The sequence below is a fragment of the Podarcis melisellensis genome (genome assembly GCF_964234715.1).
Source record: "Podarcis melisellensis genome assembly, chromosome: 11".
Classification (NCBI taxonomy): domain Eukaryota; kingdom Metazoa; phylum Chordata; class Lepidosauria; order Squamata; family Lacertidae; genus Podarcis; species Podarcis melisellensis.
The window spans coordinates 34,758,167-34,785,585 of record NC_138543.1 but is presented as its reverse complement, the minus strand read 5'-3'; the positions used below and the strand labels follow the sequence as shown (position 1 = coordinate 34,785,585).

At 41.0% G+C, this 27,419-nt stretch overlaps 1 protein-coding gene across 1 annotated transcript in view; it reads right to left on the bottom strand.

The window, feature by feature from the left end:
• Positions 1-26,852, bottom strand: part of ANKDD1B (ankyrin repeat and death domain containing 1B) — a 30,625-nt gene extending 3,773 nt beyond the window's left edge. The window contains exons 1-13 of the mRNA XM_081929408.1: positions 26,104-26,852; positions 22,796-22,899; positions 20,748-20,846; positions 19,575-19,673; positions 19,379-19,483; positions 18,071-18,169; positions 16,845-16,943; positions 16,199-16,297; positions 15,044-15,142; positions 11,087-11,185; positions 9,415-9,513; positions 5,507-5,602; positions 1,222-1,420 (exon numbers count right to left, since the gene is read on the bottom strand). Of these exons, the coding sequence (XP_081785534.1) occupies positions 1,222-1,420; positions 5,507-5,602; positions 9,415-9,513; positions 11,087-11,185; positions 15,044-15,142; positions 16,199-16,297; positions 16,845-16,943; positions 18,071-18,169; positions 19,379-19,483; positions 19,575-19,673; positions 20,748-20,846; positions 22,796-22,899; positions 26,104-26,233 (1,426 nt within the window). The 5' untranslated portion in view covers positions 26,234-26,852. The remainder of the gene's footprint in view (positions 1-1,221; positions 1,421-5,506; positions 5,603-9,414; positions 9,514-11,086; positions 11,186-15,043; positions 15,143-16,198; positions 16,298-16,844; positions 16,944-18,070; positions 18,170-19,378; positions 19,484-19,574; positions 19,674-20,747; positions 20,847-22,795; positions 22,900-26,103) is intronic.
• Positions 26,853-27,419: the final 567 nt, after the last annotated feature.

The following is a 27,419-nucleotide window of genomic DNA, read 5'->3' as shown; positions in this document are numbered from 1 at the left end:
TCTGGGAACGGAACCTTTTTGCATACTTGCTTCCACAACTTGAAAGCAACTTTCTTGCCACAAATAAGAGCATCTTCTGCCCATCCCATTTCCACTTGGGATTTTTGTAAGCTACCAACATTCTGTTTTATTCCCTATCTCTTCCCAAGTTTATTAGACTAGGTGCTAAATGACTTACGGGGCTAACCTTTCCTTGTTAGTTACAATTTAGACATTATTCAGCAGTGAGAGGAAACTGCAGCTTAAGTGTGTGTTTGTCTTTTCATTTCCCCAGCTTGATTGCAGAGGTTGCAGGGTTCACATACTAGGAGGAAGAGTGCTCCCTTTTCTACTCATAGTTGAAATGGTTAAAGAATAACTTTTCCCACTCATGGAAATTGAACAGAGATCCTACTACATGTTTAAGTGGAGAATCATCACGTAATTGCATTAGGAACATGGCTTCACAATTGTCTACCCTTTTGCCAGATTGACGGGTGTTAAGTAGTAGATAAACTGCATAAGGTGACCTTGGGCATGCTAGAGAAAACATCAAAGGGCTCCACATTATGGCTGTGTGGAAGAGCACAGCTTGTAATCGAAGAGTTCACTTGGTCCCAGTTGGCTGAACCAACAAGGGATCCTTATCTGTTTTTAACACACCATTTACTTATAAATGTAAATATTGAAACAGTAACATACTACACAATGTGCTGGTGACTGAGCATGAAACAGTGCTCAGTGGGTGGGGCCAAAATCAAATTCTCTCACACACATCCCTTTCAAACATTGACAGGTATGAGAATATGTATGTTGACTTATGAGACGACGACTTGTAATTCAATGTCTAAAGACAGAGTCTTGCTTTAAACAAATACACCTACAAAATTTGAAAGAGGGGCATTTATAGAATCCATTTTAAGACCTAGTCTATGCCAGGAGAACATATATAGCACAACAACAACAAAAGTACATTCTGTATTTTATTATGTACAGAAGAACCATATGATTACATTTTCTATGCTCGCTTTGGAAACAACTATCCAAAGTTGGCAAGACAGGTAGCAGCTATTGATTGTATCCTGCATTTAAAAATCAACAACCATACAGCTACATTTAATTTTAAATGCTTAGAGCCAGAGAAATAGAAATTTATCCATAACTCAAAACCCGTAGCTCAGGCTTATGTGGACTTTCCTATGTCTGGAATGAGGACACTGCCATTTCATGTAGTATATTTACCTGTCCACTGTTCTTCAATAGCTTTGACTTGCTCATCTGTAAACTTCCAAAATTGTGCCAGTTTTGTCCACTCACGCATTTTTAACTGGTTGTAAGCGAGATTCCAAAGGGAGGAGCGAATCTGTTTGGTCTGCACACTGTGATCTTGTTTAAAAGACAGGATATCACTTTGCAGATCATCACCACTTTGAAGATGCTCCTGGAATGAAAGTTAAAGATGAAGCCATGTGGTTCTTCCAATAATAGGGCTCCCCTCCCCCCAATTATTAAAAATATCCCTGGCTTTGAATCTTAATGATTTTCCAAGGCTAGCCCTGATATTGATTGCATCAAGAAGCATGATATACTACACCCCCAAAGGGAAAGAATTGGAGGAGGACACAACAACAGATTGTAAAAACAAAATCAACCAATAACCAGGGTTCGCTGATACAGGGAAACAGGATACTAGGCTCCTGTTTCCAGCATTTCTCATAGCAAACACTTCTACCTCTGCTCTGCCTATACAGAATTACAGACATGATTAGCCCCCAACTTACTTTATACTGCTATCCCCCCTAAGGCATTTGTTTCCAGGAAGCAAACAAGTGAGACATTCATAAATGCTACAGCTTTGACAGTGATAGCAGAGGTGAAGCAAAGAAGAACATCAGAGAGTCACTCTCACATATAGCAACTAGGTAGGCAATCCAAACCCCTCTCATCTATTTATATTCTCAAGGAATGGGCAGAAATCAAAACACATTGCTAGAGGCAAGATACTGCCAAACATACACTACACATAAAATATATGGTGTAGACTCTTCAAGATTGTGTGAGGCCTCATGCCCAATAGCACACCTTAATTTATGCATTCACGAGCACGGCCAAAAGTTTCCATGAACCAGATCTTGCAGACCTAGATTAGATTATAGCCTATTCTGAGTTCACAGATGCTGGACCATGTTGCATGGTTCATTAGATACTAAATTAATAAACAATTTCAGTATCACACTTCTAGAATATTAATGACGTTAGAGATTCACGTGGATAGCCTTGACATTTTAAATCAGGGCTGGGAAACCCTTTTCAGCCTGAGAATCGCATTCCCTTTCAGGCAACATTCTGGGTTTGTCGTCTTGTACAGAAGGGTCGCACAAAAAGTTGAGAGGTTTCTACATTCACACATCTCTGCATCTTGGCAAGTGAGAGACCCTTGTTCTGATTAAAGGCAAAACACACTTCTGCTCCACCTCTGCACAGCACTGAATGGCTGGCCCTTGTTTCAATCTTGAAGCCACTTCAAGATAAAAAGTTATTAGTTTTTATAGGAACAAGCATTTCATCAGACATATATACAATGGTTTTTGTTGTTGGTTTTTAACCAGCCCAATGCAGGCAGAGTGCTTGAAGCATTAGAGGAGGGGCAAAGAGGAAGACACAATCTGTGTTCACGTTGGAGGCCGTGCTTTGAGGTGTGAAGGTGAGGGAAGCAAAATTCACCCCACAGTAGAAAAACCTGCTGGTATACCTAATGCAGCCCCAGTCAATTTCCAGGTCTAGTTTTCAATAGCTCCCTCAAAGGCAAACAGATGCAACTAGAAATAACATGCTGCAGTTTAGGAAACTCTAAAGGACTGGACTAAGCTTGAGATGCTGGAGGAGACTCTTGAGACTGCAAGAAGATCAAACCTCTCCATTCTTAAGGAAATCAGCCCTGAGTGCTCACTGGAAGGACAGATCCTGAAGCTGAGGCTCCAATACTTTGGCCACCTCATGAGAAGAGAAGACTCCCTGGAAAAGACCCTGATGTTGGGAAAGATGGAGGGCACAAGGAGAAGGGGACAACAGAGGACGAGATGGTTGGACAGTATTCTCGAAGCTACAAACATGAGTTTGACCAAACTGCGGGAGGCAGTGGAAGACAGGAGTGCCTGGCGTGCTCTGGTCCATGGGATCATGAAGAGTCGGAGACGACTAAACAACAACAACAAAGCTTGAGATACTAAAAAAACCGAGCAGTAATAGTTCATTTTCCCCTCCTGCCCTTCTGCATAAGGGTATCTCACTGCACCTTCACATCATAAAGGACAGAATTTGAACATGACACAGAATCCTGGCCAAAAAAAAAGACCTCACCAGACCCATCTGTATATTTGGCTGAGATGGAGCACACAGAATCCCAGCTTGCCTATGTTGAATGGATGTTACAAGAGATGCCATTATGGATTTATTCAGAAACCCAGACATTGCTCTGCTTCCCTTGACCAGCAGCTGTTTGCTGTGAAATGTTCTTCTGCCCTCCTTTGCCCATTTCTGTTGCAAACGTCTGCAGACAAATATCCATCTGATTATGACCAGACTCCAAAGCCATTCTCTCTGGTAAAGAACACAGCCTTCTCCTCCTCCCAGCTGAACCTTGTTTCCCCATATGGAAGAGAACTGTGAAGACCTGCACTTAAATAAGCATGTAATTAACCTTGCAACACATTATGAAAGCCAGCTAACTCCAAACTAATCTAAGCTGAATCTGTACTTTGTGTTCCCTTCCTGCCCTTTCCTCCATTCTCTGTTTTATTTAATGGAACAGAAAACAAGAGCTTCAAGTACACCAACTCCATAATGGAGAGCTCTTTGTTTCTGAAGTAAAAGTGTGCATTCTGCTGGCATTCCTTTTCCCTCAATCAATATGTTTGCTTATTTCCCATATTTCTTTTTCTTATGTCCTTTCACGGAGCTTGGCAGCTTGATTTTATCCTCAACAACCCCTGCGTGGTACAGGACAGTGCCTTGCTGAAGGACATCCGTGAGTTTCATGGCTGAATGAGTTGCCAACGCCTACATTTTAGCCACTGCAGCACACTAGTTCTGTAAAAAGGAGCACACCAACAATACCCTGATTTTTAGGATCTGTATCCCAGTTGGAGCTTCATATTTTATCACTATCTTCTACTTCTGTTTCATAAGCTGCACAAGGAGGACTTGAATGTGCCCATTCATGCACAGTCTTTCCAAAGTCCTGTGGCATCATGGAAGTTGTAGTTTCCAAGAGGCATGTGATCTGTCCTGCGGGATCTCTGAGCTTGCTGCAGGCCAAACTGTTTTCATTGGGCCCATGTGGTTCCACGGGGGCAATGGGAGGGTTGAACATAATCCATATTACGTGGCTAGCCTCAGACATGAAATAAACAAATGGAGCCCAATCACCCACACAAAAAACCCCCATAATTTCATTGTGTGGCCAGCCAACACACCATGTTCACTTTAAAAGGTAAAGGGACCCCTGTCCATTAGGTCCAGTCGTGGATGACTCTGGGGTTGCAGCGCTCATCTCGCTTTATTGGCCAAGGGAGCCAGCATACAGCTTCTGGGTCATGTGGCCAGCATGACTAAGCCGCTTCTGGCGAACCAGAGCAGTGCACGGAAATGCCGTTTACCTTCCCACCTTGCACTTTATCTACTTGCACTTTGACGTGCTTTCAAACTGCTTAGGTTGGCAGGAGCAGGGACCAAGCAACAGGAGCTCACCCCATCATGGGGATTCGAACTGCCAACCTTCTGATCGGCAATCACTAGGCTCTGTGCCACAGCGCCACCCGCATCCCATATGTTCACTGTAGTCGCTGCCAAGAATGCCACTGCAAATATTCTAAACATGTGCTGTGACAATGCCAAAACATGAGTGTGTGCTCACCTTAATGAACCATTCATACAATCAGACTGTAACATAATGCAATTGGGGCAATAAAAGGTGCATGAGTAGGCAAATAATTTCCCCAGTGGGGAAAACCTCCCCCCACCTTTAAACCCAGCCACAGCAGAAGGTAGACTGACTTAAAATAGAGAAGTCTCCAAAACTGTAATCTTAAACATATTTACAAGGGAATAAACCCCAACAAACACGGCGGTACTAACTTTTAAGTAAATATACACCAGATTGTGCTGTATGGAAAGGATCTTTGGGTAGGCAGAACATACTGATTTTTTCCCCACCATTTCCCATACAGTCCGTTAAGAATGGGAAGCACCAAGTTCATCAGGATGCCAAGAAACGTCAGGAAGAGAGCTCAGCATCTAACTCAACATGCTGTTGGATAACAGTGAAGACATAAACAAAAGATGCAATGGAAATAAGAAAAAGAAATGCCCACTTTCTCTCTAGCATTTTCTAGCCCCTTTACAAGGAAGCCCACCTTAGAGTTTGGGTATCCAAAGCCATTAGATTAACATCTTTTGAAAAAATGGTTTCACTTATTGGATAAATATGTGTTAGCAAAAGGATAAATAAACCAGAGTTTTTTCTTACCTGTTTCCAGGTGTAATACCTTTCTGCTTTTATAATCATATCTACAATCAAGGCATGATTGCTCCTGGAAGCTACAGCTAGTGCAGTTTTTCCTTGCTGAAAAGGCAAACAGTGAATCAATTAAAGCTTGAAAAAGGCCAATCTAAAAGAGGTTAGCAGCTTCATCTTTTTTCAATTTTTTAAAAACTGAATTTTGAAATATTAACAAACACAAAAAGGGGAAACGCATACAAAAACTAAAGTAAGTAGAAGTCATTAGGATTTAAGAGCTCATCCAAAAAAAAAAATCTCTCTTCAATATCAGGAACTAATGGTGTACTATACCAGGCAAATTATAATACACTTTTCCATTAACAGTGCAGTGTTTCGCTTATTACATTAACTTGTTTACTGTCAGTGTTACAGGATATGGATAGTGGAAAATCAAAGCAACAAGAACAAACTGTTAGCAGGTTCTATAATTATGTGTATGACTACTATCCCAGAGCATGAAACACAGTATCCAGTCGTAAAGAAGAGCACAATATAATGGGTATTTCAAATTCATAAAAATTAAAATTATTTCAAGTATTTATAGGCTGCCATGTGGGGTCTAGCTCTCATACAGCAGTTCTCGCTATAGAAATTAATCACAGTAAGAAAACACACACATAAACATTAGGAATTTGTTCACACAATGACCATGTGCAGACCCACAAGCAGGACACGAGTACAATAGCACAGTCCTGCTTGTGATCCCCAGCAACTGGCATTCAGGAGCATGGTGGCTTATCTTCCATTAAGTTCTCCAATTCCCTTTGGAAGATTTATATTATAATCCAAACGCACTCATTTTAAGCTTAGGTTTGGCCGCCTGTCACGATACCGTTGCCAGACTTGGCCTAAGTGTTCCAGAGGTGGTGATGGTGGGAATCTTCACTGATGTTCGGATGCCGGGCACCATTTTGAATCAAGATGGCTGACTGAAATATAATTTTGGCATGGCTTCACCTATTTTTTGGCATAACGGGTACAAACTATGGTGGTTTGGTTCCCTCTGAAGATATTGTTGCTGCATTTGGTGTGCCTTTGCCAAATCCGGCATGACAGTTCCAACCTGCATCAATCTGGATGCCTCTTGAGAAACCAAACTCAGCATGAGGTGGAGGCAGCAGACTTCATTTACATTTGGATGCCAGGTGCCATTTTGAATCAAGTTGGTGGACCAAATTAACCCTAATTAAATGCTATCTCCTCCCTTCCATCAAAAAGCAATATAATTCAGGGTCAAGTGCTCCCCGGCTTAGGTTGGAGCCCTGGGATGTGGGGGGGGGGTCTATAGGCATGTGCATCTGCACAGCTCCCAAACTCACAATCCTTTTTAAAAGCACATTTTTGGGGGTCCTTTGACTTCCCAGGGAGCACCAGCACGCTCTGCTAACATTATTCCAAGCCATGGTTTAGCACAATGTGTGAGTACGGCCATATTCTCCTGTCTTATATGAGGCTCTAAACCAATATAATAATTATTGCATAGCTTGAATTTGTTCTTTGCTTAGCTTTAAGTAATATTTAAAAAATAATAGATGATTACGTTAAACATAGACATGGGGATTCAATATCATGGTAAGGTGATTGTTCTGTCAGAGCAAGCATTTCAGCTAGCCAGACAGGATGATCTCCCCCTCCTCTCCCCTTCCTCCGTGTTCCAGGGGTTCTCCCCTCCCCCAGCCAATTGTGGGAGGTGGGGGCAGAGGGGAGAGAAGAGTAGGAAAGCCCCATTACACAAGTGGAAGTCCTTGTGCAGGGCCCCTGCTGATAGGACTTATTAGCTCAGGGGTGGGCAACCTAAGGCCCGCAGGCCAGATCCAGCCCAATTGCCTTCTAAATCCAGCCCGCGGATGGTCCAGGAATCAGCATGTTTTTACATGAGTAGAATGTGTGCTTTTATTTAAAATGCATCTCTGGGTTATTTGTAGGGCATAGGAATATTTCTTCCCCCAAAATATAGTCCGGCCCACCTCATGGTCTGAGGGACAGCCCCATGGCTGAAAAAGGTTGCTGACCCTTGCATTAGCTGAATCCTGCCCCAAATCACTTGACTTTGCTTAACAGCCCTGATAACACAAGTTCGTAAAAAAGTGAAATTCTTCACTAACAACGGCTGCTTTCACAGTGCTGCACATCCATCTCTCCTCAGCCAGCCACTGGCTGTTCTGTAATCCAAGTACATCCCAGCTACTGACAGTTCAAGGCCACACATAATTCTGTGACTTTACCGGGTTATCTCAGTAATCCTTTTATGTGAGTGGATTTACACTGAAAACAGCTGTCCACAACATAAATCTTCCAGAGTTTCCATGTGCTAAAGAGCTAAAGCCATGTGAGAGGGAAATTCATTCCATTGCGTTAGGTGTAATCTAACCTAGACTTATGACAGCGGTGCCGGTGGCAGAAACGGGGGCAGAGAGAAGGCAGGTGTATGCCTCACCAAGGAACAGAAGCATGCTTCAAGCGCAGCAACATAACAATGAAGACGAGCCTGTTGGATCAGGCCAATGCTCCATCTACTCCAGCATCCTGTTCTCACATTGCCCAGCCAAACACCTCTAGGAAGCCTGCAAGCTGGATGGGAGCATAGCTGCACTTTGCCCACTGGCAACTGAAGCCTTTGCTCCACAGAATGAGGGTCACACTAATAAGCAAAACAAACTTAGGCACATTTGCTTGGAAGCAAATCCCATTGCAATCAGTGGGACTCACTCTTTGAAAGTGTGCCTCAATGACATTTCACCATTTCATATCTTGGATTGGTCCCTAGTTTTACATTAGGTCATTCCAATCTCTTATTTTTGAAAAATCATCATCATCATTATATGTTTATTTCTATCCCACCTTTTTCTCTGACAGGGACTCATTCCTTTGGTACCTAGATAATGTTCAGCTTGCTGGATCTATGTCACAGAAAGCACAATGCACGAAAGAATTAATTGTGGGCCAAAAGAGTTATTGCCGAGTCTTGGTTGGGCTACTCCAGATTTTTTACTTAAGTCACTGCATAATAAATTCATGTAACATTCTCTTCTCAGACACTCCACCAAATTACTCCTCTTGGGCCTGCATTTTAGGTCAGTAACTTAAATGTGAATGGATAGGTTTAACTTCCACAACAGAACTTGACTAATGCAGCTTTGATAGCCTGGGCCTTGGCTCCCATAGAAGCATTCAAATTGGCTCAGTCATCTTTGCATAGAATGAATTACGTGGCTTCATCCATGCAGACATTGATCTGGGTTATTTTATTTTATAGCATTTATAATATTTCAAAAATCTCTAGGTGTTATGTATGATTCAGGGATCATGGATTATTTTGCTCCCAGGAAGCCACAATCTGTACCTAAGACTTGTTCTTAGCTTACTGATCATGATTTGTTTGTCTCCTTGACATAACACAAAGCCAGGGACCATGGTTTTTTCCGCCCCATGTGATTCTGAGGAGAAAACCCATTAACTATAGATTACCATGACATGTGAACTGGGCCAGTGTGACTTACTTTGCTTTGTATTTTTTATATTTGGGGAATGCATGTCCCAATAGAAAGGAAAAGTTTAGATGCATCAAGGCACAATTGGATGAGAGGCTTCAAAATGGCTGCTAAATGGAACCCAATGAATCAGAATGGGAAAGTGTTTCTCTGAAAAGGAGTATTTTATATCTCGCTCAGCCTTTCAAAAAGAAAGAACAGTAAGCACTGTATGTTAGATCTCACAGATTGCTTACTATTGCCATGCACTTGAAGGTTTTAAGAGAGAAGTTAAATCAAGAGTTATATATATATCAGTGGGTGATATTTGAAAAGAGCAGCCTGTTCTACAGAACAGGACATGTAGAGCAATTGCATTTTCACAAAAACACGAACAGAAAGTACCTTGTCCACAATTTTCAAGTCACAACCTGCCTTTAGCAGCATTTCAATTACTTCCACATTTCCAAGGTCTGCTGCCAGGTGTAAAGGTGTTTGATGTCTCTTGCAGAAATAAGACAAAGCAGAAGAATGTTATCAAGGAACGTCCTCCACTAACAAAAACATGGCAAAAAAGTCAGTTGGTTGTACAAAGCTAAGTTCAACTCAGAGCAGACCCATTTAAATGAATGGACCCATATTAGTAATGTCCGTTGCCTTCAATGGGTTGTATTCAGCATAGTGCTAAAGAGAATGTTGCAACACCAATGGAATGTCCTCCATGCTCTCCTCCCCCCATGATTCCCTAAATCTGTTCTAGGTAGACTTGGGGATGGCACAGGACACACACTATTCTTCATGCGAGTGCTAAGAATGGAAGGACCTGTCAATTCCACTTGTCTCACTTTCCCCATTTTAAATTTAGTTCTCCACATTCTGCAGCAATTTGTGATTTATTTTTTTAAATAAAACCTTATGAAAATTCATCAACATTTTTGTGTGAATTTCTCCTAACACACACAATTTTGACTAATGTATACATTTTTGCAAGCAATTTGTTCCAATAGAATGGATTTTTGTATTTTGATTTTCACTGATATCTTTATTTTTATGCACACTTTCCCCTCAATTTTTTTTGCATTCTTGTAAACATAGTTTGTTTGGAGAACCGGACTGCAATATTCAGATAAGTGCAAATTTCAAAGGATGGCTCTGTTTTGGTTCCCATGTTCTTTCAGAAAGTGCAAATCTGATACATTTTGCTTTAAATGTGTATTGAATTCCTCACAGCAAAGAGGCCTTGCCTGAATGGTAGTTTTATATGGTGTAAATTGGGTTCCCCCAAAATAACTCCATTATTCATTTTATAATGCAATCCTATGAATGGTCTACTCAAATGTTCTAATCCCTTTGGGTTCTTGCAAGAACATCTCTTCCCCACACCAATGATCCAGTGGATATTTTGATATATTTTCTATCTGGGGTCTAGGAATATGTCTAAAATAAGTTACTGATCTCAATTTAAAATGATAAATGTGATGCTGACCCATTGTTTTAAATACAAATTGTGCATCAAAGCACAGGGTTTCAAAAGAAACGAGGGGATTTCCAGAAACAGCAAATAATTTGGGGAGGGGAACCTAGCTTTCCCCCTGGCAAATGTAATTATACTTAATTATGCACAAAGAGAAGATGGTGCACCTGTAAGGTAGAAACTTATGAGGAAGGTAGGCAATAAATCCTGCAATCTTCACAATAAAACAGACTCGAGAAATTTCCAACAATGACAGCTGGAGGAGGGAGGGGAAGATTTCTAAGGAAAGGTAATATACAGCCTTGCATATATACTGCATACAAATATTTGCTGGCTGGGACGGATATAGTCCAAAATATCCGGGGGCACCAGGTTGACAAAAGCTGTTTTAGACAGTCGAGGTCTATGCCTATTAAAACAGGCAAATGTGGTGAGAATACAGAATCTAAGTGCATCCTTTGACATTATCAAAATAGTAACTGTACAGAGTAGTCACCTGGCATGTATCAAGCCAACTGATACCTTCCCCATCTTATTACAAAGATAAGAACGTAACGCAGGTAAGAAAATACGAGATTTCATCTTGTAAGCACAGGTTCTCACCTGATCAAGCGAGTTTATATCATGGTTAGCTTCTAGTAAACTATTTACCACAGGTAGGTTGTTTTTTAAGATAGCCAAATGGAGTGGAGGACTCTTTTGCTGCAGAGAGAGGAAAAGTTTGTTACAACAGCATGATGAAAATGTCAAACCCAAGTATTCTTGTTCAGAAGAGATATTGCTTGACCACGTGTCCACACTTCAGGAAAAAACAATCCTTTGAGTAGAAGGAAGCCAAATTATTTCTGCCAAGAGAACTATGTTTGCCAAGTGTGCTGGCAATAAAAAGGTGTTATTTATAATGAAGTGCAATGTAACAAGGCGATAAATGTGATGATAAATGTATGTCAAAAGGAAGGCCCAATTAAAAACTGAACTCTTCAAATCCTGCTTTAAGTGTTTTTACCTAAAGGTTTTTTAAATAGTGGCTGGCCAATTGGTTCTTTCAAAGAGCTTTTGACAAAGTACCTCACCAAAGACTCCCAAGTAAGCTTAGCAGCTTATAGAATAAGATATGGGGAGAGGTCCTCTTGCAGATCAGGAACTGATTACCGTACTTTTCCGTGTATAACACGCCCCTTGTATAAGATGCCCCCTATTTTGGGGGACTCAAAATTAAGAAAATGGGGGAGAGATTGCCCAGAGTTGTTGAGCTTTTTGGGGGGAGGATTGCCAAGTTTTTGGGGGGCTACCCATGTATTTTATAACAACCCCAATTTTATAACATTATTTTAACAGGGGGAAACCTTGTCTTATACATGGAAAAGTACAGTAAGTAGCAGGAGGGATGTAGAGTGTAGAATCCTCCAAGGATCTGTAAAGGAACCTGTGCTTTTTAACTTGTTCATAGAAAATCTAGACTTAGGGATGAGCAGTGAGATAGCCAGGTATGCTGAGTGTATTAAATTGTTCAAACAAAACAAAAAGAACTCCGAAAGGAGTGAATGGGCAGTAAAATGGCAAATGCAATTTAATGTAACCCAAGATAAAGTGATGCATGCTGGGGCAAAATAAAAAAAAATATTAGTATCACATTTTTTTTTATCATGGAGTCTGAACTGCTTGCTCTGCTTAAACTTCTGCCATTGTTTTAAACCACTGTTTCTCTCTCACTGTACCTCCCTTCTTGCTGTACTCAATCTTCTCCCTCTTTCCATAGCTGCCTTCTTTTTTTCTCAGCTTGGTGAAAGAGTTAAAGGATGCAGAGCCCTCAAATATTCCACACTACTTTCACATAATGTATTTAATTCCTGGTGTTATGTGTTGTTAATCAACAAGAAGCTCCAACATCCATCCACTCAGTCTCCAGCTGAACAGGCTGACAGGCTTGCTCTTAAGATTCTATTGATCTAAAAAACACAGTAACATATGCCAGCATGGGGGTTGTGTGCAAATGCATTTGCAGAATTAGAACAGGAGGGAGGAGGATGCATGAAAATAGGTGTAATGGGGAGTTGGAAAAAGGAAGAAAGAGATAGGGAAAAGGGGGTGAATGTAATAATGAGGTGCGTCATCAAAGAGGAGCTGCAAAATATGAGAGAAGAAAACAGGGGTGCAGCCCCTTGTATGTACATTCATACATTCATATACATACTTAAAGCAGGGTTTGCAATGTTCCTTTTTTACTTGTTCTATCCCCTGACGATACAATAAGAAAAACTCTCTGCTAAGGATGCAAATATGATAAAGGACAGGATATAAATGTAATAATGATCTATCCGCAAAATATAGACATTTTCATGTAGCCTAAAAGGGGGGGGGGAATAAATTAGGTAAAATGTTAATTACCTACATAAACTAAGTTATCTTCTCAGTTTTTTCACTAAAGTTTCCAAGTTTTAACACACTCCTGAGCCTTTCCTCAATTTAATAAAAATATGTTTTCATGTCAGTGATACATACAGTACGACAATTTTAGATTCAGTCTCAACATATTCCCTCTAGGAATGAAACCTGGATGAATTTTATCTACCATTAACAGCTGGTGGGAAATTAAGTAAATAAAATTGTACATCGGGGCTAGCCAAGATTTTAAAATGTGACGAAAAGCTTCTAATAGCAAACAAAATATGTTTCTCAGATGATACCAGCAAGAACTAAATGTTTAACTACAAGAACTCTATGAGAGTTGAATCTAATGCTGATGACTTTGTATATCATCTCAGCTCCAAATGTGTTGGAATACAAACATATTTCTCTTTCGTTGATAATAAACGTGTTGATTGTACATATACAACTGGTTGTAACAACAGGACAGCAACATATGGTCCTTTGCATAACAGTATCACTCTCCTGCAGGAAGCTCTGCGTAGGTATTTCATTTGGAAATGTATGTGTTCTGATTTTTTTTATTAAAAAAATGTTGATGCTATTAGACACAATCCTGACACATTTAATTTTCACTGATTTCCATGAAAGAGTCAGACACATGCTAAACTCATTCCCACTGAAACCAACAAAGCCTAAGACGTTTTAACTTTAATTGGCTAGTTCTCATTATTCATAGGATTTTCAGGAGAAAAAATAAACTTCAAAGGGAGACTGCAGTTTGAAACCATTGAAGTACAATTCATCAACTGCCTTGATGTTGTCAACTGTGACTTATCACATGATGGCCTAGTTTGCACCTAACCCTAAGGCACAGTTGAGATTGACCATAGTTAATAAACCAAATATTTAAGGCTGATGTATCTGGCAGATGTCCACTTAAACCTTGGTGTATTAAGTCACAAAACAGTTAAAATCACTAGCAAAACAGTCATGCCTTTAAATTTTCCATGGCTTTGTAGCTTTGGGGCAATGACAGTTCCTTAACCAGATTGGCACATAATGCTAAGCTATAGTTAAAATTAACTAAAGTTTATAAACTTGTTTATATAGGATTTGGCTGTAAATGATCTGGAGCCCCAAGAAGAGCCCAGAATAAAAGGTATGGAGGATCTAGAACCGTCGGGGGGGAGGGGCTGACAGGGATCCCTCCTTGCAGAAAGACAGCTCAACATCTGAAACAGAGGCAAAACAACCCCTGAGCCCCAAACGAGACCAGTCAGGATGAGTGCTTTGTTGCAGATGAGGACTCCTTGTGAGTAAAGGACTAATCAGGAGTAGGGCCATCCTCGCAAGGACTATCTCTGCAGAAACCTCTAAGAAGTTGCGGCTGGACCCTGGGGTGTGTGGGCTGGCAGTCTGGAAGCTGTGGAAGATTTGATGTAAGGCTGAGAGAGCTGCTGGAGCAATGTCTTGCTATTAGCACTGTGTCCAAGCCTCTGGTGACCTGCACCGCTTTTCTCTTGTCTGAACCCCTGTTAGAACAACTGCTTGCCTGGATTTAGGATTTGGATTAGCCTTGGATATTGCTGCTATATGTGCCCACAATATCCTTTGTTATCTGGAAGGTCCCCTGCAATCTGGGACCCAACTGTAAAAGGGCACTTAACGTTTAACCACAGTTAAGCTTCTGGGCTTGGCTCCCACATAATGCCAAGCTGTAGTTTAATAAGCCATGCTTTAGCATTATTTGCAAACCAGCCCTATCTGTGTTAGTCAGCTTACCAATGTCAGGATGTCTGTATTATCATCCGCAACTCCTTTGTCAATGACCTACCGTCAATAACGTAATCATCACTGCCTGAACTTTCTGTATTTTATGACCTTATTATTTAAAATGCACCACCACACATGTAGATAAAGTTAGGGTTAACTCAGAATATCCTGCAGCTCAGGATAACACTTAATCATTGGATGAAGTAGACTTCTAACACACAGAGGTTTGTGCCAAAACAAGCTTGTAAGTCTTTAACGTGCACTAGACTTTATCTATACTGGCTATGGGCTCTCTTGTTTTGTATCCTGGTTTAGACATAACAAGCTACCACTACTTTCAGAGAATCTTGTCAATAAATATCAAGAGGTGCCTGCAAAATAAAGGGCATAACCTGATTTTTTTTAAAAAGTACTCACCTGAGGATGCACTCCCAGATCTATATTTTTATTGATAAGAAATGTGACCAAAGCTGTATGTCCATTCTGGGTTGCTATTTGCAATGCACTGGTATCGTGCTAAAGGAAAGACAATGGAGAGCAGTTTCTATTTCAAAGTAATTAAAAAAATAATGTTCTCTGAAGATACTTCAAGAAGCAGGTGAAATTATTAAGGAAACCAGTTTGCCACCATTCAGAGAACATGTTCTCTGGCTACAATCCACAAAGCTCTACCTCCATTGGCAGAGGAAGTAAGCCTCTGAAAACTAGTTGCTGGGAATCACAAGTAAGCAGAATGTACTCAGGCCCTGCTTATAGGCTTCCCATAGGCATTTGATTGGCCACTGTGAGAACAGGATGCTGGACTTGATGGGCCTTTAGTTTGATTAACCAGTGGCTCTTTTTAACTTCTTAATGGCCTGACATAATATTATTTCCTGTTGTGGCTACTTTATACAAACACCTCACCATATTAACATGATGTAATACTTCACGAAGCCCGTACCACTTTCTTATAACAGAAGGCTAATTGGTAGAATGAAGTCCATGAGACTTATGGATGTCTAAGGTGGTGGAATGGATTTGGCCTGTGGTTCGCTATGGTCCAGTTAAGGTATCACAAGCTTGGCTCAAGAAACCATGGACCAAGAATAAGCCATATGCTCACAGGCTCCCTTCTTTCTCCTCCCCTTGTGCATCTGGCTTGAATGAAGATGCATGAACATGCATAGGATTGTGCTCTATGACATAGAAAGCAGAAAAATCATGATTCAAGGAAGACAGCCATTGCTTCTCCCCTTGGCAGCTATTCCACACCACTGATTTCAATTAGAATGTGAATGCTTATAACTAAGAGACACCATTAGCAAATAACTGAGCATTCCAGTTTACATGCTTTTTAAATCTTACTAGACCGGGTGGGTGGGAGGAGTTTCCTTTCTCTTTCTGCCAAAAGAAAGCCCGGCATGTTTTCTTGAGCTTCCACAAGATGAGAGATTAAAAAAAGACTAGAGTTTCTTCAGTTATAAGATGATTTAAGCAATCTGTTTATATATTTTAAAAGTCTCATTGTATTTGGTGAGGCTTACTCTAAGACTGATGATATAGGATAGCAGTCTAAAAATATCAACATACTTTGTTGGAAATATTGATGTCACTTCCAGCTTCCAATAACAGATCGGCACACCCTTCGTGGCCTCCTTCCACAGCTAGGTAAAATGGGGTTTCACCATTCTATAACAAAACAATGCATAAGGAGGGTGGGAAGAATTGCATAAAAGGAGGGTGAGAAAATTGAGATTAACTTTTATAACCTGCACTCAAAATGCTGTGTTCTATTCCAGATTGCATAGTGCCCATATAGATTTGTGAGCAGTGCTCTTGAACTTGTATTATAGACAATGCAATGGTTCAATCTCAGACATGGCTGAGGGGGAAATGCTTGATTTGAGCCACAATGGTTTCCTCGAGTTCCTTTGCAAATGGCACCATGCTCATTGCCCAGAGTAAAACCAAATTAGACACCAGAAACAGATGACATGGTGGACAGTGGTGTTCACCTCGCCTCCAGGCAAATTTCTCCAAGTAAGTAAAATAAGGCTATTATTTTTTAGGTAAAAACCTCTGCGGCACACAATTGTCTCCAGGTAAGATTCCCAAAGTGATACTTCCATGAACATACATGAAAGATGTTACAGGTTGACATCAATGTGTGTACAGATACATGTACAAATCTTGCAAATTGTGGCCATGTGCTTTGCTTTTACATCTTTATGTTTACCTCATTTAACTCATTTATTTCTTTCCACTCTTGAAGAAGAACTTCTACCACCTCACTGTGACCATTTTTAGCAGCCAAGTGCAATGCAGTGTTTCCTTCCTGTAAAATAACACATACAGAAATAAATTATACACATATAATATTCATTATCACCACTTAAAGCAGATATCCTTGGAGTAAACAGAAACTCTAGAGCACTGCTCACAAGTCTATATGGGCACTATGCAATCTGGAATAGAACACAGCATTTTGAGTGCAGGTTATAAAAGTTAATCTCAATTTCCCCACCCTCCTTTTATCTATTCCTGTGTCTCTAAAGGACTGGAAAGATTTAGGGATCATGGAAGGAAGAGTGTGAAGCAAGAATCAAATGCCCTAGCTAACAGGGGCAGGCAGAATCCAAGCTAGTTAGATATATTTTATTTTTTATATATAAAAAATCCAGGTGGGAAAAAAATACTGTTTTGAGTTACAGAACACGGTGTTCCATATTCCAAGGATAGGAATTTGTTTTCAGTACGAGAAGTGAACTGAGCTTTCACACAAGAGTCCACTCCTGGTTAGCTTTATTCATTTCAGCAGTCCAATTTATATAGTAATTGTTGTTTTGCTGTTGCTCTTGTTAAACAATTGGAAGTTAGAAACGCCTGCTGTTGTATTGCAAATCAGCTAGAGATCTGCCAGCGGGTGCCAATCTACCATATGTTTCCCCCCCTGTCCTACCAAAGTTGGAAAAAGGGTAAAAACACATATTTTAACCAACATTAATCTTGTGTACTATAATATACAAAATACTAATCATGTTAATTAAGTATATTTCACCAAGCAGAGCCTTTTACCTTAAATTATTTGGTCCAGTGCTTATCAAAGAGAAGCACTAATTCTGAGCAAGATAATTTAGAACTAAGTTGATACAGATACAATGTTTTCTTACATAAGCGCGGCTAGTAATAAACTTAAGTTTGGTGTGAAAATTGTAAAAAGAAACAGTGGCATACACATATTCTAAACTGATGGATAAATGTAGCAGCATGGTATATTAAGTGGCAAAGTGAAATTAAGCACTGTTCAATCTATCCTTTCCCCCTCTTACTTGCCAGAACTCACAGTGTTTTAATACAGCATTTAACATGGGTAAGAAAGTACAGCTTTTAGTTGGAAATGCCACTCATTGCAAAATACCCAAAGGCAATAAGTATTTATTGGAATTCTTGTGATAAACTTACATTGTCCTTTTCTGAGGTGGATAAGTTAAGGGAAATCAACTCGTTGGTCATTTCTACATGGCCCATTTCAGCTGCGACAAGGAATGGCTTCCTACCTTTCTAGGAAACAGTAAATAATTAAGATGTCAGTGTGGAAGTAAAAAGCTCTTGTAGAAATTTTGTTAAGTATTACAGTGCCCTTACAAATGCAAACTCCTATATATGTGGCTGCAAACACCTATACAATTAGTGATACATAACTGCTAAATACTTGGGTCCTAGCTCCGCCGCTCCAAAACTTGTCAGTACCAGAAACAACAGAGGAGAAACTGGGCAACTAACTATCATGGATAGATATGATGTGGCAACATAATGTATAAATGATGTAGTCTCTCTCTAGAAAACCTATATTGAGTTGGGAACCTGTAATCCTCCAGATATTGTTGGTCCTCACCTTTGATCAGCCCCAGTCACCATGGACCAGGGCCGTCTTACCCATGGGTGCTAGGGGTGCAGGGCTCTCAGGGGCGCCAGGCCAAGAGTCCAGGGCTCGAGAGTTGAGTCCGGGGAAGAGCCCGTCCGTTGGTCGGAGCGCCACAGGGGATCCCTGCACCACGAGTTTGGAGGTGACCGAGCCAATGAGACGCTGAGGCGGCTGGCCAGCTCCGCTCTCCTGTGTGCCTGGGACTGGGCAACCTGGGAGGGGGGGCTACCGGGCGGATCTTTGTACCCTGGCACCGCATATGCTTAAGACAGTCCTGCCATGGACAATGGTCAGGGATGAAGGGAGTTGTATTCAAACAACATCTAAAGGGCCACAGATTTACCACCTCACCATGGGCAAAGAGGTAAAGGAAGAGAACTTTAAGTATTGATTACCAGAAGTCCATAATTGATATAGAACAGGATACGGTGCCCATAGAGAGACTTAAGAAGATGGGCAATATCATCATGATGTTAGGAGAAAAGGATAAAAAGAGCAGCCTCAGCCCAGTATACCTGAAGGAGTGTCTCCACCCCCATTCTTAAGTCTGGACACTGAGGTCCTCCAAGAAGCGAAGTTACAGGAACCAGGCAGAGGGCCTTCTCAGTAGTGGCACCCTCCCTGTGGAACACCCTCCCTTCAGATGCCAAGGAGATAAAGAACTACATAACATTTAGAAGACATCTGAAGGCAGCCCTGTGACAAGCACCACAAAGGAAATTTTACTGTGACTATATGCATAGTTATCCTAATTGTTTTTTTTTTAAAAAAATTCATAAAATTTACTAATGCTATCCAGAAATATCCACTAGCGAATTACCCATAGTATAGTATATGCATGGTACCTCATCAGGCTTATTAAGATCCATCAAGTGAAGATCTTGGATAAAATAATCCACTATTCTAACATTATTGTTCCGGGCTGCAAAGTGCAGGACATTCATTCCCTCCTAAGGAAAAGACAGAACAGATTAGTAAAATGGAATAAAACATTCTACTGTGAAAAATCTTAATGCTGTTTTATACCCACCACTAACAAACCTTGTTCTTAGCTTTTTGATCAGCACCTGCTTTAATCAACATCAGCATTATGTCCAGATTTCCAGACCACGCAGCAAGATGAATTGCAGTAAGTCCATGCTCCAAATTTTAAAAAAGATCAATTAAAATGCAGTTAAGTCACAATGCAATTTCAAACTGCTCTTTTCAATTTATACTTTGCGGCATTATATAGTTAACAGACATGATAAATGGGGATTAGCTCGTAAATTCTATAGAATTCGGACCACGCCACTTAAACCTGTGAGGCTGGGAGCAGTCTGTGGGTTCTTTTGACAGCATTTATGTAGCTCTTTTTAAGTATTTCATAATCATTTTAATAAAGCTGTACAGTAGGTCAGCATTGTTTGGCATAGGAAACTGAGGCTAAGAGATGGAGGCCTCTCCATGTAGGGAGTTCATGTGTGAGGTGACATTTGAATCAAATACTTAACAATTTTTATTGCACAAACCATTTTTTAAGTTCATATATTATTTGTAGAGCTACCCTTAAAAAGCACTCACTGATCCCAACAATAGTCTGCTTACTTAATTCAACCACAGAAAAGTATCTAATAGCAATGATGTAGCAATGAGTGCATTTTTTTCTAATTCTCCTGATACTACTGTTAAAAAATAGCTACTTCTAAAGACATTATAGGTTAAAAGTCAAATCCATTTTGTCCTCTCTCTCTCTCAAAAAAATTAAAAAATCTTAGTACGCATAGACCTAACTCCCATGTTATTTGACATCATTTGCAAAGCATCTTTCAAAATGTAAATGTAAGTGGGACAATTTGAAAAAAACTAGTACGGTAATTTCACTGCACATCTAGGTTTTCCATTTAAAACTGAGACAGCTCTTGATTTTGCCTGATATAAAGCAACCTTTGATATTTTGTGCTTTTTTTTCTTGCTTGAGTGTGTTTAAACTAGCAAATATATGCAGAACACCTGAAACAAAAAAGTTAAATAATTATTTTTATTTCTCATTTTTAAGGAAGATGTTTCTGAGGAAGATATTAACATTTCAATATGTTTCTATTTTTAAAAATGTCTCTTTCCCCCTTCAAATACTGTGAGCAAAAAAGGGCAATCTATCAATGCCAGCGTTCCTACAAAATATTCCTATTTGTCTGTGTCAACAATAAAAAAGAACTTCTTTTCTTTGCATACCTTATCTGCTACATCAACTCTGGCTTTGTGATGGAGAAGAAAGTCTACTGCAGATACATGATTTCCTGCAACAGCAAAATGGAGTGCTGTGCGCTTCAGCTAAAATCAGAAAATAAAAGTGACAGAATAACACTGAAGAGCTTTAAATCTTCTGGTCAGTAATAAAAGCAAAATGTTCAGCATCTAGACAATCCCAAATTTCAAAATTCCTTTTACTACTGGTCAACAAATATATGTGAAAGATGATACAGCGCTACCTCGGGTTAAGAACTTAATTAGTTCTGGAGGTCTGTTCTTAACCTGAAACTGTTCTTAACCTGAGGTACCACTTTAGCTAATGGGGCCTCCCATTGCCACCGCCATGCGATTTCTGTTCTCATCCTGAAGCAAAGTTCTTAACCCGAGGTACTATTTATGGGTTAGCGGAGTCTGTAACCTGATGCGTCTGTAACCCGAGGTACCACTGTACCTTTAAATATAAAGAGTAAGTACAATAAACTCAATGGGCTCTGCCAAGCAGGTAAATATTTGTAGATAACAGTCTGTGGAAAAGTGAAATATTTGTTCATAAGGACGCTAATTAATATATGCAAATAACATTGTTTTCACAGGCTCCACTGCCAGATGCCCAGATAAAAATAGAGGTACCAGCAAACCTTCTTAAGTGCTGTGCTACCATTTCCGTGTAAGTGTTGACATTGCATTGTGTGTTTATGACATCGTTCTTAGCCCAAGCTGCTCTTATAACCCAGCGCCTTTAACAGTTGTATGGAAGAGGGAATTTCAGCTGGTGCAGCTTGGGCAACAAACTCCTCCTCTTCCTCTCTTTCTTTTCAATATTTTTATTCCGCTGTATCATACAACAACATCACAGCAGCTTACAACAATCTAAAAAAATCCAAATCTGAAGAATAAAATCAGAAGAAGTTAAAAACAAGTTAAAAGCAAAAAGAAATTAGAAACAAATAGGAATAGACCATTGTGGATGATGCTCAAATTCTTGCTCAAATTCCATGTTGTACATGAGTATTAAAGGTGCAGGTGTCCTATGCTGTTTTTTTTTACCTCTCTACTCTTAGTTAATTTATGATCCCACCCTTAGGGGGTTCCCCCCCCTCCCGAAACTGAGGATAATCAAGATCATAAAGATTAACCCCCACTTTTAACACTAGAATGAAGAAAATTTTGTGTGTTTCTGGCATTGGGGAATCAGGACAGATTAGGGATTCTGCTGGTTTACCACCTGCCTCACTGCTCAGAGGTTTCCCAGCCTGAGTTGACAGATCTGGTCTCAGAGGTGGTGCTGAGGACTCCCAGACTGCTGGGTCTGGAGGACCTCAACATCCATGCATGGGCATAGCCAGAACTTTTGCAACATCCATGCATGGGGGCAGAACTTTTGTTGGGGTGGCAGAACCGACGAGATTGGTCAGTTAGTTGTTTCTATTGTTTAACTTGATCTGGGGGGGCAGCTCCCCCCCCTGGCTACGCCCATGCATCCATGCCAAAGCGACTGGCTATGGGGTGGCTCAGGACTTCATGGCTGCCATTTTGCATAATCAGAGTCTAAATTAGTTTATCTAGATGTCAGAAATCCAATAAGCCCTCATGTGAATTGGACAAGAATAAAATTTAATGTCTCGTTTAAATTTAGGAATATCCAAGTGGCATATACTGGGCAGGATCACTTTTATAGAGTAAGCAGAATGCTTTGATCAATAAGGTCCATGGAATTTGACATGAATTTGAGTACGGCCTGAATTCTTAGTAGTCAATATGGCAATGCACTTTTGCAGGTCTTGAAATAAAAGTTGTTTAAGGAAATAAGAATATCCTTACTGGATCAAAGCAAAAGCTGATCTAGTCCAACTTTCTGTTTCCACAGCGTCCAACCACCAGACAATAGCACTCTCCTGCTTGTGATCCCAAAACACATATTTGAAACATTCCCTTTAAGGGCAGTGTGTTGCAGTTAGGTAATTTTAGGCTTTGGAAATGATGGCGTTGCAGGGGTTCCCTGTTCAGATGGTAATGTGTATTATACTTACATTATTTACAGCATTAATATTAATTCTTTTCTTAAACAGTCTTTCCATCGTGTCCAGATTATTAGTTTTAGCAGCATGCTGAAATTCTTCTTCGTCTGGTAGCACTGCAAAACAAAAAGCACGGGACATCTGAAATATTAAAAGAAATGATCACAAAGTTAAATTTATGTGCTACATTTTTATCCCACCTTTCCACAGAGTGGTAGACAGTGGTCCTTCTTTCCTTCTTCCCATTTTATAATGGGAAGGGCCATAGCTCAGTGGAAAAATATTTGGTTTGAACACAAAAGTTCCTGGGTTCAATCCCCATCTTCTCCAGGAGCAGCATTGAGAAATCCCTGCCTGAAACCTTGGGGTGCTGCCAGTCAGTGTGGGCAATGCCAAGCTAGATGGACTGATGGTCTCACACGGTATAAGACAGCGTATTATGTTCATCATAAATCTGTGAGGTGAGTAAGAGTGACTGATGCAAGGATATCTAGTGAGCATAATGGTGGAATGGTGACTTGAACTCAGGTCTCCGTGATCCTAACCCAACATGCTAATGCTCATGCCATATACCGCTGTTATATGTGTATATTTCATGCAGTGAAAATTAAATATATAACAATTATTTAGTATATAATAAATAGTTTATAATAAATAAGTGAAAAGGAGATTCAAAAGAAAAGAGGTTTTAAAAGCCAGGTATTTGAGTGGACCTGTTAAATCTGACCACAGTACAAAAAACAAAATAGCACATACATTTTTATAAAAAATGCTCCTATAAGAGAAAGAACAAGACAGAGTTAAGGCTGGACCACAATCACAGAGGTGGGTTCTACTGGCACAGCAGTGCTTCTGTTACCAGCCTGTAAAAACATTCATTTCCACCCTCACTAACAGCAACCAGAACCAAATTGTTAAGAAAACAATGGTTGTGGCTTTACAAGGACCTCAGTTTAATGCTCTGCTTTATCGCATTTATTTGACGTGTTTCATTAATGCAGAGAGTGCAAGAGATCACTTCATATTCTATTGATATTGCACACATGAAAGAAAAGAAAAAAGGGGTGTTTGCCTGATTCTGGTCAAGGAGGCGAAAGGCAAATAGACCAGACAGACTGGTACTTCAGCATTCTCCCTTTCATGATGAATTTGATAGTGCACTTTGGCCTACATTCCCTGCTTTCAGCCCCGTCTCCTATTCGCAGAAATAAGCCAGAGGAAAGAATAAGCAGGCACAGGTAATTTAAAATATTCTATGGGAATTGTTTATATTTGAGGTTTACTGCAGAGGCAGATGAATAATAAGTACCCTGGCTTGGACAGAAAAAGGGCTCCTAAGAAGCAATATTCCAAAAGCCGTGAGTTTAAAATATAATTTGCTTACTACTATAAGGATGTATTTGTTTTGGAGGAATGGCTGAACGCCGCATCAGTATTTCCTGCATCCTGGGTTGTCGTCTAAACCACAGAGCCTAGAGCTTGCCGATCAGGTCGGCAGTTCGAATCCCCGTGACAGGGTGAGCTCCCGTTGCTCAGTCCCAGCTCCTGCCCACCTAGCAGTTTGAAAGCATGTCAAAGTGCAAGTAGATAAATAGGTACTGCTCCGGCGGGAAGGTAAACGGTGTTTCTGTGCCTTGCTCTGGTTCACCAGAAGTGGCTTAGTCATGCTGGCCACATGACCCGGAAGCTGTCTGTGGACAAATGCCAGCTCCCTCGGCCTATAGAGCGAGATGAGCATGCAACCCCCGAGTTGGCCACAACTGGACCTTTACCTTTATCTTTACCTTTATCTTTACCTTTATGAGGATGTATTTGTTTTGGAGGAATGGCTGAATTCCACATCAGTGTTTCCTGCATCCTGGGTTTCCTGCATCAAGCAGAATGTAAGACTAATGGTCCTAATAAGGTCTCCACCCAGCTCTATGATATGAATGAATACAGCCCTAAAGGAGCCTTGTAAGAAAATAATAATAATGCATTGCTCTGAATTGTTTAAATTATTTGATTGAGGTATAGGAAACATCAGGGAGGACTGGGGTTGATTAAGAGGGAATCAAAGCAGTTTGAAGGAAAGTGTTCTGGCTGGAAACTTTTTTTTAATAAAAAAGCCTTCCAGGACAATAATATGCCTACTTATCAACTAGGAATAAGCCCCACAGGTCACTGACTTCAGAGGGTGCATTCAGAACCATGTTAAAAAGGAAATCTGGATTAAATGGGAAATGTTTTTATGTCTACAATGCCATGTGTGGAAATATACAACCAAATAACCATCTCCGCCTGTATTTGGCTTAAGGAAAAGTGAGCTGTGGAACTCCTTGCTAAAATAATTTAGCAATTTCCAAAGATAATAATAATAAATTTTATTTATATCCTGCCCTTCCCAGCCGAAGCCAGGATCAGGGCGGCTAACAACAACAAATAAAAGATCAATTAGGTTATCAGTAGAAAATGATGTAACGGCTGCCTGATTGTGCCAAACTGCCTCCATCTGGTGAAAGTTCTGTTCCTGCGTGACCAGCGGGGATCAGAAATGGTCAGCCACTTTTTGGCTGCTTGCAATATCTATTTATCTGCCTTATAGGATTATTATAAATATTACTGAAATAATGTCAGTGGAGCACTTTGAACTACAGTATATGAAAGCGGAATTATTACCAAATTTCAGCGGGAAAGTGGTGGAGGGAACGCATCCCAGAATATGCTGACCTTTCCTCTGCTCTTCCGGTGTTCCAGGACTGATCCCTGTTACTGAAAAACTTTTCAGGACTCGACTCCTGCTTTTTATACCCTACAGAAGGGAATTTCTGAAATGGGGAGGAGGGAGGAGCTACCATTCCTTCCCGCTCCAGCTGGAATTGATTTATGTCGTTCAACCACCTAGATGCGTAAAAGCGCACTATGCAGGAATTGCTGCTGCCTGTTTTAAGTTGTTTAGAGACACACGGGGCCCTGAGAGAGAATTTACCAACATAAAACCAATCCTCTCCTGGCGCTTAGTAGAAATTACGGTTTTTGTTTGTCTAAAAACAAGCCCTCGCGAGCTGCTGCTGCTGACAGAAAGAAGCGCGCTTTCTCAGCCAAGGGCGCCTCGACGCCCGCGAAAAGCGCAAGGAACCAAAGGGCCCGTCTGCGCCTCTGGTCTGCCTTTTCCCGCCTTCCGCGGGGTGGGAAGGGCCGCCATCTTCGCGGGGCCGGCTGCTCGGCTTCCAGTCATGATAATAACGCCAGGGGCTTGTCGGCGCGGTGCCGAGCTGCGCCCTCGCCCTTCCCTGGCGGGGCACCTCCTGAGCCACCCGCTACACAACAGCAGCACTCACAAGTCCCCGCGTTCGCCGCCTCCGCTGCCGCCGTCGCCTTCGGGCTGCTGCTTTCTTCTTTGGGACTCCGGTTCAGAAAGCCCATAAAATCAGTCAGGCCTTTCACTGCGCGGTTCCAGTGTTCCTCCATGGCGCTGTGTGTCGCTTTCTAGGGGCGACTCCTTGTCCACAAGCATCAGCTGTGTGTGCTTTTCTCCGTCAACTAGATAAGAAATACGGGCTACCGTCAGTCCTAGGAGCTGGCAAACAAAGGAGGACCTGAGAAGTAGGTGACGAGGGTGACTAAGAGCTGGTCAGGTTCGTAGAAAGTTTGTTCCTGCCCTTACATTGCCTGCCTGCAGCCAGTTGTCGGGGTCGGAGAACGGGCAGACTTTGAAGTGAGACACGAGTGTTGCCAACTGAACCAATACTGTAAAGTGGCAAGATTCATACACCTAGATGCTAATGAGAGGTAGGCACATCCACTGAAATCCAAAGGCAGGAGGAATCAGTTCTGATCGGACAAAGAGTCCTGAGAGATGTAATTAGAAACATTTATTTTTTTGCTCAGGACCACCAAAGGCGCGCTGCTTGTTTTGCATTGGGAAATGGGCATATTTAATATTGTTAGGAATTGGGGGTGGGGGCGGGGCGCAGACTCCACATTCTAAGTTTAGTAAAAGGTAGAATTTAGCTAGTATTTGTCCGGGCAGTGAAAAATACAGGCTGGACCAGTTCTCCTGTTCAGAAGATCACTGATAGTGATGGCATTAAGAACACAAAAAGAGCCAAGTAAGAACAATTGGCCATGGAGGTGCTGACTTTGCCCACAAGAAGTGGACAAAAACAAAAGAATTGAGGTGGGGAGGTTGCTAGGTTTAACGGGGTGTGATGTCAACAAAGAAAAAAAGGTGTCCTTTTAAAACAGGTTTTGAAGCAGGGTTTTGGGAGGAGGAAGAGGGAGGGGCCAGAACTCCACAGGCTCTGACTGGAGGAGACTACATGCAGAGACTTGGGAAGCTGGCTGATTGCTGCTTTGGAGCCAAGCTTGCTGAAGCAATGAGAGAAGTCATCAGAGGCACTCTTGGGGTGTAATGTTCTGCACTCCTTCCATCAAAACTCAGGTTGTAAACGTGTAAACTATACTGTACTTCATAAATACACGACAATCTCCACCCTGTCTCATTTCCAAGGAACACAAACCCTGCTTAAGTGCCAAAACCCCTGCAAACTCACTACTGCTCAGCAGAGATTAGGGTGGCCTGTTTACCAAGCTAGATCTGCAGAAAAAGTTCATTGTAGTTCCTGACATTACATTGCTAAAAAGGGGGTCACAT